The sequence below is a fragment of the Theropithecus gelada genome, chromosome 10 (assembly GCF_003255815.1).
Source record: "Theropithecus gelada isolate Dixy chromosome 10, Tgel_1.0, whole genome shotgun sequence".
NCBI lineage: Eukaryota > Metazoa > Chordata > Mammalia > Primates > Cercopithecidae > Theropithecus > Theropithecus gelada.
The window spans coordinates 64,427,439-64,438,087 of NC_037678.1; the positions used below are offsets into that span (position 1 = coordinate 64,427,439).

At 45.8% G+C, this 10,649-nt stretch overlaps 1 protein-coding gene across 2 annotated transcripts in view; it reads left to right on the forward strand.

Annotated features, from left to right (window-relative positions):
• The window catches only part of KIAA1755 (KIAA1755 ortholog), a 50,640-nt gene extending 47,325 nt beyond the window's left edge, over nt 1-3,315 (forward strand). For both annotated transcript variants that reach the window (XM_025398986.1, XM_025398987.1), the window contains one exon: nt 88-3,315. In XM_025398986.1, coding sequence (XP_025254771.1) covers nt 88-789 — 702 coding nt within the window. In that variant the 3' untranslated portion in view covers nt 790-3,315. The remainder of the gene's footprint in view (nt 1-87) is intronic.
• Nucleotides 3,316-10,649: the final 7,334 nt, after the last annotated feature.

Sequence of the window (10,649 nt, forward strand, 5' to 3'; positions counted from 1 at the left end):
GCCCTGGCATGGGGCATGTATTAATTCAGTCCTCCACAGTCCCACTTCCAGCCTGAGTCCCCACCTCCCTCTCTTCTTGTCCCCTAGATGACCTGGTTCCACATGGACTGTCAGGACCTGATGGCCCAGCTCAGGCTGGACAAGGCCTCAAGGGTCAGTCCTGGGGACCGGCGCCGCCTCCACCGCTACCTGCAGCGACTGGCATCTGAGTTCCCTGCTGAGAAGCTCGCAGCTGTGGGGCTGCAGGTGGCCTCCCTGAGCCGGGCGGGCCTGGGCCAGGAGCTCTGGGAGGAGGCCCGGATCAGGCATGAGGAGATCCGGATGCTCCTGGAGAAGGCACTGACCCACTGCTCTTGCCCAGAGACTCCCACTGCTCACTCAGTGCAACCAGAACGAAGAGGGGCGGTGGCCAAGGGCCAGGGTCTGAGTGTAGAGGTCGCTTCTAAGGGGAGGTGGGACCAGCCCCCACTAGACTCACTGGGCATGGACCGTTCGCCAAAGTCCTGTTGGCCTCCTGGGGCCCCTAGAGGGGAACAGAACAGAACTTTCCAGGCAGGCTTTCCACCCCAGGAAGCTGGCCGGGCTGCAGAGGCTGAAGACGGCAAAGGCACCCACGAGCTCCCTGACCCTGCCCACGAGCATTCGCTTGCCACCACCTTCTTCTGGCAGCAGCCCCCAAGGCAGAGCCAGGTCCCTCGCCCCACTGGGGGCAGCTTCTCCTCAGAGGGGACAGACTCACAGACATCCCTTGAGGACTCACCCCAGACAAGTCCCCTTGCCTCCCTCTAGCTGAGAGCCCCCTTCAGTGGCACCAGCCTCTGGGAGCACTGGGACAGGGCCCAGCTGGAGGGGTAGCTGGGAGCTCTGGTCAGTCCCAGTGAGACGTCGCCAGGGAGCACTGGTTTTACATTCTGCCTCTGCTGGGACGGTGAGAACTGTCGACCTGCCTCTGGCTCCAGAAAACTCCTGGAAGACCCGATCCTCACCCATGCAGAGTAGCGAGAGTGGGCGTCAGAACCAGGGCACAATAAAGCGTGTGATTGGCTCCATCCCTCCAGGCTCTCATTGTGGAAAGAACTGTTGGCACAGACCCCTCCAGAGGTCTCCCTCGCAGGCAGGCAGACACCTACCTGTAGCTCAGGAACATACACAGCTCTCCTCTCGGCCACGAAGTCCAGCGTTGCCCTCATACAGAATCTTTGGGGAGGTTCGGGAGTGGTTCCTTGTCTTGGATTCCAGGAAAATGTACCCTGAGATGAGGATTTAAGGATCAGTGTGTTTGGTGCTGATCCAGGAACCTCAGCTGGGGGAGTAGGAGGTGAGTCTGCAAAGGGAATAAAGAGGACGTTGTCAAGCAAATTTTCTTTTTTTTTTTAATTTTTAAAAATTCATTGTATTATATTTTTAGAGATGAGGCCTCACTACATTGCCCAGGCTGGCCTCAAACTCCTGGGCTCAAGTGATCCTCCTGCTTTGGCCTGCCAAAGTGCTGGGATTGCCTCCCCCCTGCTCCACCTCCCCACCCAGGGACAAGGTCTCACTCTGGTGTCCAGGCTGGAGTGCGGTGATGCACTCATAGCCTCAAATTCCTGGGTTCAACCGATCCTTCCACCTCAGCCTCCTGAGTAGCTGGGACTACAGGCATGCACCACCATGCTCAGCTTATTTATTTATTTTTTTGTAGACATGGGGTCTTGCTATGTTGCCCAGGCAGGCTGATCTCAAGCTCAATCGATCCTGTGGACTCAGCTTCCCAAAGTGCTGGGATTATAGGTATGAGCCACTGTGCCCCACCCTCAAACAAATTTCCATGTTGGCAACTGGAGCTAGATCTTGCTGGAGATCTCTGAAAGACAGCATGGAATCCTCGAACACCCCCTGAGGGGTGAGGCATCCAGGGCATTTATCTGCCAACCCTCAGGAGTTGGCATTTGTAGATGGCATGCACAGCCAGCTCCACTGGCCTTGGCAAAGGGAATTGCCTCCTGGAGCCGGAGGCCAGTTCCTGTGTTCAGAAGGGAAGGACACGTCTTCTGTGCTCCCTGTCTCACGAGGCGCCTTCGACTGGCATGGACCTTCATTCCCAAGTTCAAAGAACCCTGTGGAATCTTGTCCTTGTCCTCCAGAGAGAATCCTCTCCACCCTCAAGGTCCCCTCTCTCTCTCACCTCCCCACCAAGCCTCCCTGGACTCAATGTCTTCTGTCCCCTTCCCTGCCCAATGTCCACCTCTCCAGGCTCAACCTCTGTGATCCAGTGCCATTGGGGCTCTGTGGGTGGCTGGGTCCTGGTGGTTGGGGACTGTGAGAAGGGTCCTATCTGTCGGGTCTTAGATGGAGCATCCAGATGGCCACCCTTCATACTGCCCCGAGTGGCCCCTGCCAGCGCCTCTCTGGAGTGTCATTAAGCTGACAGTGTTTGCCTTGCCTCTGCAGTAGGATGCATTACGGAAGTGGCCTCTTGGTCACCTAGCTCTGAATTTTCCTGGCTCCAGAAAGAGGCTGGTGGGCACAGGTCCCCCGCAATGAGGCTGTGAAGGGGAGAGAGGCAGGCCTGGGCCAGGCATAGGAGGACAACTAGGGCTTCTCAGGAGCTGTCTCAGCCAAGAGTCGCACACTCAATACTTAAAATGACTTCAGGAATCTTCCGAGACTGAAGATTTCCCCAGGCGTGGTCTAGGGCCTGCCTGCCTCAGAGCCATGAGCAGAGCCGGTCAAAAGGCTTGCTAGGGCATCCTACCCCAGACGTTAAAATAGACTCTTGGGGCTGGCCGGTGGCTGGAATCTGCGTTTGTAGCCAAGTGCTCTTCCTGTGTGACTCAGCAAAGTGGGGGTGCGTTTGGGGGAACACCCGGGGCTGGGGCCTGAGCCCCCCACCCAAAGCCAGGTTTGATTCTTGCATTTCACTCCCTGCCTTCCATCCAGACAGGCCCAAGGATGCATGAGGTGTGGGATTAGCCCATCTCTATCAATGCCTGTCGCCTCAGAGAGGTCCGAAGGCTCTTAAAATGCGGTTGCCATAGCAACAGCATCCAGCCAGTGGGGACCACAGACAGGGAGCCATGGAACCTGGGGTGCTGGGATGGAAAGTGACTTGTGAGAGACCACAGCTACTGCTAGAAGGAAGGGGGGCAAAGGGGGCATAGGTAATCTAAGAATCCTTGGGCAGGAGGAGTCCCCAAGGCTACCTTGTGCATCCTTCTATCCCCAAAAAGAACTGTACCCCGACAATCTCTCCCCTCACCGCATCCCCTGGGAAAGAAGGGAATGCTGAAATGAAATATCATAATGAGTAACAATGTATAAAAACAACAAATAATAACAGCTAATGTTTCTTTTGCATTTTCTTTGTGCCTAGCTTTGAGCTAAATCCTTTAAAAACTTTACAGGGCTTGTTGACTTTTTTTGTTTTTTTTACAACATTGTGAGGAGTGATTCCACCCTATTTTACTGAGAATGAAGCTGAAACTCAGAGAGGTTTGGAGGTACCTTGCCCAGTGCCACCATGAGGGGCAGAGCTGGACTTGCCCTGGGCCTAGTTTATTGGCTTTGCCCAAGCCTGCCCACAGTAGGGGCATGGCATGGCCTCCCCCAGAGATTCCCTGTGAGTGATGACATAGCTTTGAATCAGCAAAGCCTCGGCCCCTGAGAGGCTGCTCTGAGGAGGCAGAGGCCACAGGGCCCCTCCATGGGATTTTTAAACAAAGTTTGAAGCCTGCTGTGGTGGAAGAAGATGGGCTTTCAAGGAACCCCAGGTCAGCTAGTGATGTGACTGTGTACAGCCCACTGTGATGGGAACACTTTTTTCAAGCTTGAGGGGCTGGTAGGCAAGAGGCAGAAGGAGGAGCACAGCCTGGAAGTCAGGCACTTCAGGTGCCACTCTTCCCTGTTGCTGATGGCCTGGTCACCTGAGGCAGGTTGTGTCCTCTCTCGGGTGCTCAGTTTACCCCATCTTTCCAATGGAGGCATTGGATGGATGAGGATCTTTCTCATCTTGGAGAGCCCTGCTTTTGAATCCAGGATTAACAGCCTAGTGCCTGTGACTAGACAGGTGCCCCTCAGTTTTCCCATCTGTTCACTGGATTTGTCAAGCCTGCTGGGTCAGGAAAATAAGATCTCTGGATCCTTGTGTTCTGCACCAAGCCTTCTTCTTTTCCAGAGGAGTAGCCATCTTGTGAAGGAACAAAGCTTTGAAAAGACTTTTCACTGCTGGGCAGTGATGTGGGGCAGTCATAGGACTGAGCCCAAACAGAAGTCTAGGCACTTTACAGTTTGCAAAACACTTTTTTGTCCATCTATTTCCCATCTGATATTTACTACAACCCTTTCGGTCACAGAGGTCATACTCTGAGATGGCCCCATTTTACAGATGGGAAGACTAAAGCCTAGAGAGGGGCAATGACTTGCCCAAGGTCACACAGCCAGGAAAGGGGCCAAGAAGGATAAAGTACAGGGTCTGGGCCTGGTTCTGGATCAATGCCAAATCCAGGATTGTGGATGACTCTGTGTTTTGTCAGCCACTCTGAGGTAGGCCCCTCACACCCTTGTGACACAGACAGGGTGGCTGTCACACCCACTTTAGATCCAGACAGGGTGGCTGGCTGGGGTCAGAATACAGTCTGATCTCATAAAGCAGAGATATCCTGTTCTCCAGGGGCTGTGAATTGGCCTCCAGCCCAGGAAAAGTTTGCCTGGTCCCAACCCCTAGCTGAAAATAGCTCTCTGAGGCCAGAGTCCCCTGCAGAGCTAGTGCTCTGGATAGGCGGCAGGACTCTGGGAGTCCCATTGCCCTCTGCCTGGGGCACGCTGGGGAACTCTGGGTAGCCATGTTCTTCCTTAGGACCTCCTTTCCCCATCTGTGAAATGGAGGAATTCGGTCAGACCAGGGAAGGAAAATTGGTGTTGTTTTGTATGTGGAACCACTGACCTGCCCTCCCAGTCCTGCTTCCCTCTCTGTGCACTGACCATCCATCCAGGCAGCCAGGCTGGAAACTTGCAAGTTGTCCTCAAACCTCCTCTTAACTCCTAAATTCACTCTCCTGATCTCTCTGATATCTTCTACTTCTCTCTCCCTCCATCGTCCTCACCCTCATCCCAGCCTCCATCCTCTAGCCCCAGACAACTATAACAGGGTCCTCAGTGGTCTTCCTGCAGTCACTTGGATCCCCTTTATCTGTTCTCCACCCAGAAACTAGAGGGGTCTTTCAAAATGTAAAATAATGTCAGCCTTGCTTAACCCTGAACAGTAGCACCCCATAACTTTCCAGACAGAAAACCCAACCTTCCTGTGATCTACAAAGCCTGTGTCTTCAGCCTCTACCCTCCACTTCAGCTTCATCTCAATCTCCATGTCTTCTGAGTCCCAGAAGCAATAACTTGCTTTCAGTTCCTCAGCCATTCCAAGCTTTTTCCGAGGTCAAGTTCCTCAGAAGTGGACCTCGGGGTGAGGATTCAGGTACAGGTGATTCATTGAAGAGGCGATCACAAGAGAAACCAGGAAGGGAAGCAGAACAGGGAAGGGAGGGAAGCCAAGGTGCAATTTCAGACCAAGTCCCAGCCTCTGCCTGGCTGCCTGGGGGAACTCTGGAGGATATTTTACACCTCCAAGGCACTTCAGGCTTTCTGCAGAATCATGTGGCACAAAGCAGAGTCCGATAGTTCCAGGGCAGACCTTGGAAGAAAGTTGCAAGTGTGGGCCCATAAAAGATAATATTCTGCACCAAAAATATGTAAAAAGCTCTCACAACTAAATATTACTACTACTAATAATAAATTTTAAACTGGACAGAGGACCTGAATAGGCTTTTCTCCAAAGAAGATGCACAGATGGCCAATAAGCACATGACAAGATATTCAACATTACTGGCCATCAGGGAAATGCAAATCAAAACCACAAGGAGATGTTGTTTCACAAAGATGGCTATAATAAAAAGACATATGACAAGTGTTGGTGAAGATGTGGAGAAATCAGAACTCTCATACCCTGCTGGTGGCAATGTAAAATGGTGCAACTACTTTGGCAAGCAGTTTGCCAGTTCCTCAAACTGTTAAACATCAAGTCATCATATGACCAAACAATTCCATTACTAGGTATACAGCCAAGAGAAATGAAAACATATCCACACAAAAATTTATACATGAATGCTTATTGAGAATTATTCCTGATAGTCAAAAAGTAGAAGCAACCCAAATGTTGATTAGCTATTGAATGGATTTTTAAAATATGGTTTATACACATAATGAAATATTATTTAGCCATTAAAAAGGAATGGAGTCACTTCTTAACATTTTATGAAGCCACTGTTGTCCTGATATCAAAGCCAAATATGGACATAACAAAGAAAATTACTAACCTTATGAATATACCTTATGAATATAAATGCAAAAATCTTCAACAAAATGCTAGCAAACCAAACATGACAGCATCTTAAAAGGATTATACAGCATGACCAAGTGGGATTTATTCTAGAAGTGCAAAGATAGCTAAACATAAGAAAATCAATCAGTGTAATATGCCAAATTAATGGAATGAAGGAAAATAAACCACATGACCATCTCAATCGATGCAATAGCTTTTCATGATAAAAACACTCAGAAAAATAGAAATAAAAGTGAACTTACTCAACATGATAAAAGGCATTTATGAAAAACCCACAATGAACATCAAACTCAATGGTGAAAGACTGAAAGCTTTCTCTCTGAGGTCAGGAGGAAGACAAGAATACCCACTTGCAGCACTGCTATTCAGTATTTTACTGTAAGTTCTAGCCAGCACAATTAGACAAGAAAAAGGGAAAAAAGGCATCCAAATGGAAAAGCAGAAGTAAAACTATTTATATATTTAAAAAATCAGATCTCATTATTTTATATCTCAAAAATCCCAAAGAATCCACACGAAAGCTACTACAGCTAATAAATTCAGCGAAATTTCAGGTTACAAGATCAAGACACAAAAATCAGTTGTGTTTTTTATACCAGAAACAAACAATTCAAAAAAGAAATTAAGAAAGCAAAATTTCATTTACAACAGCACTAAAAGAATAAAATACCCAGTAATAAATTTAACCAAGGAGATGAAAGATGTATACACGGAAACCTACAAAACATTACTGAAAGAAATTAAAGAAGACCTAAATAAATGGAAAGACACACTATATTTATGGATAGGATTGTTAAGATGTCAATACCACTCAAAGCAATATATAGGTTCAACGTAATCCTATCAAAATTCCAACTGCTTTTTTGTCCAGAAATAAAAAACCAATTCTCAAATTTAAAACAGATTGCAATAGGCGCCAAATGGCCAAAACATCTTGCAAAAGAATGTCAAAGTTGGAGGACTCAGAGTTTTCAATTTCAAAAACTACTGCAAAGGTATGGTAATCAAAACAGTGTGGTACTGCCATAAAGATAAATGTATAGACAAAGGAATGGAATTTTGAATCCCAAAATAATACCACGCATCTATGGCCAATTGATTTTTGGCAAGGATCCCAAGTCCATTCAGTGGAGAAAAAATAGTCTCTTCAACAAATTATGCTGAGACAACTGGATTTCCAAATGTAAAAGAATAAAGTTGGACCCCTGCTTCATACCATATAAAAAAGATTACTAAAAATAGATCAACAACTTAAATACAAGAGCTAAAACTATAAAACTCACAGAAAAAGCCAGGTGCAGTGGCTCACGCCTATAATCCCAGCACTTTGGGAGGCTGAGGCGGGTGGATCAGGAGATCGAGACCATCCTGGATAACATGGTGAAACCCCATCTCTACTAAAAATACAAAACAAAACAAAAAAATTAGCTGGACATAGTGGCGGGCACCTGTAGTCCCAGCTACTCGGGAGGCTGAGGCAGGAGAATGGTGTGAACCCAGGAGGTGGAGCTTGCAGTGAGGAGAGATCACAGCACTGAACTCCAGCCTGGGCAACAGAGCGAGACTCTGTCTCAGAAAAAAAAAAAAAATCGTAGAAAAAAACATAGGGGTAAATCTTAATGAGCTTGGATTTGCCAATAGATACTTAGATATGACACCAAAAGTACAATCAACGTAAATAAAAATGGATAAATTAGACTTTATCAAAATCAAAATATTTAGTGCATCAAAGGAAATTATCAAGAAAGTGAAAAGGCAACATATAGAATGGGAGAAAATATTTGCAAATTGTCTATTTGATAAGAGTTTAACACACAGAATATGTGAAGAATTTCTATTACAACAACAAAAAAATACAACCCAATTACCAAATAGGTAAAGAACTTGAATACTTATTTCTCCAAAGAAGATGTACAGATGGCCAACAAGCACATGAAAAGATACATCACCAGTCAACAGGGAAATACAAATCAAAATCACAATGAGATACCATCTCGTGGTAGCTACTAGCATGGCTATAACTTTTTAAATGCAGAAAATAACAAATGTTGGCAAGAACATGAAGAAATTAGAACCCTTATACATTGTTAGTGGGAATGTAAAATGGTGCAGCTGCTGTGTAAAACAGTTTGGAAGTTCCTCCAAAAGTTAAACATAGAATGACCTAGCAATTCCATTCCTAGTTATACACCCAAAACGTTTGAAAACAGAAACTCAAAGAGATACTTGCGTGCCAGTGTTTATTGCAGCTTTATTCACAATAGCTCAAACATGGAAATAACCCAAGTGTCCATTAACAGATGAATGAATAAACAAAATACACACATATAATCCCACTTGTTTTATATAATCACATTTTGTTATATATACATATACACACGCACACACATACAATGGAATATTATCCTGCCACAAAAAACGGAATGAAGTTCTGATACATGCTACAACATGGATGCACCTTGAAAAGATTATGCTAAGTGAAATATGCCAGACACAAAAGGACCAATATGTATGAGTCCATTATATGAAATATCTAGAATAGGCAAATTCATAGAGACATAAAGTAGATAAGAGGTTACCAGTGGCTGAGAAGAGGTGGGAATGGGGAGATATTGCCTAATGGGTAGGGAGTTTCTGTTTGGAGTGATGAAAAACTTTTGGAAAGAGATAGTGGTGATGGGTGTACATTGCAAATGTAATTAATGTCGCTGAATTGTGCACTTAAAAACAAAATGGTAAATGCGATATATATTTTACCACAATAAAAAGTGTTTAAAGGAAAGAAGTGCTGATACATGTAATAATATAGATGACTTTGTAAACATTATGCTAAATGAAAGAAGTTAGTAATAATAGACTACATATTATGTGTCTCCCTTTATAGAAATGTCCAGAATAGGTAAATCTATATACAGAGAAAGTAGATTAGTGGTCACTTAGGGCTGGGGATAGGGGAGGTGGGAGGATATGGCAGTGATCCCTCGAGGATACAGGATTTCTTTTTGAGATGATAAAAATGTTCCAAAATTGACTGTGGTGGTTGTAAATATCAGTGAATATACTAAAAACCATTGAATTGTACACTTTAAATGAGTGAATTGCATGGTGAATTGGCGATATCTCAATATAAGTTGTTTAAAACACACAGACACACACACACAGAGAAGCCAGAGGAGGGAAGCACAGCATTCCTCAGTGTGATTTTGATTTGCACTTCCCTGTAGACTGGTGATGTATCTTTTCATGTGCTTGTTGGCCATCTGTACATCTTCTTTGGAGAAATAAGTATTCAAGTTCTTTACCTATTTGGTAATTGGGTTGGATTTTGTTGTTGTTGTAGTAGAGATTCTTTACATATTCTGTATGTTAAAGGTATCTGGGTATAGCACTGACAGTGTCTGCTACAAGCTCTTTCTCATCTCAAGGCTTCAAACTTTTCAACTAGCTAAGCCCTCCTTATCCTTCAGATACCAGCAAGAGGTTCAGCCTTTCCTGACCACTCTGAAGTGGTCAAAATCCTCTTTTGTTAAAAACCAGGTACTACTTCTTCATAGCATGTATCTCAGTTGTCATTTTGCAATATTTTATTTAATGCTTATATCCCCTACTAAACTGTGAGTTTCATGAGAGCAGAAATTGAGTCTACCTGTTCAATGTATGCTTTGCACAGGGAAGAAACTTAACAAAATTTGTCAGATAAATGAATGAATGGATGAATGCCAGATCTTTTCGATTAGTAGGGGCTGCCTCCAGCACCTGGTTGGCTCAGTAAGAAAGAATTCTATGGTTGATTAATGATGTCTGCCATGGGTGCCAGCAGGGATATAAGTAGTAGATGTGCCCTAACTTTGCTGTCCTTGAACTAGTAGAGCCACACCTCAGGATCCCCCATCAGAGGGGGTTCAGGTCTGCCTAGAAACAAGAGTCTCACCTCTCCCCCAGCTCCCAGGAGTGCAGTTGTCATCCCAGTTGGCCTTGCTAATCAATCACACAGCCACGCAGTGCCCGTTAGGATTTGTCAGTAAGCCACATCCAGGTGCGCCAGGCAGGAGCAGGCAGGCTCGTTTGCATCTCATCTACATTAAATTTGCATACACCTCCGCAGCTCCCATCTCCTTGCAATTTTCAAGTTAAAATGTCATTACCGCTCCTGTGAAGCCTGTTATTTCTTGATTTCATTCTCCCTGTTCCTCTCCCCCTACTCCCTCCTACGCCTTAGACACTCAAGCCTGGACTGGGAAAAAAGAGGTGGGAGTTTTCGCTCGGGTTCTGC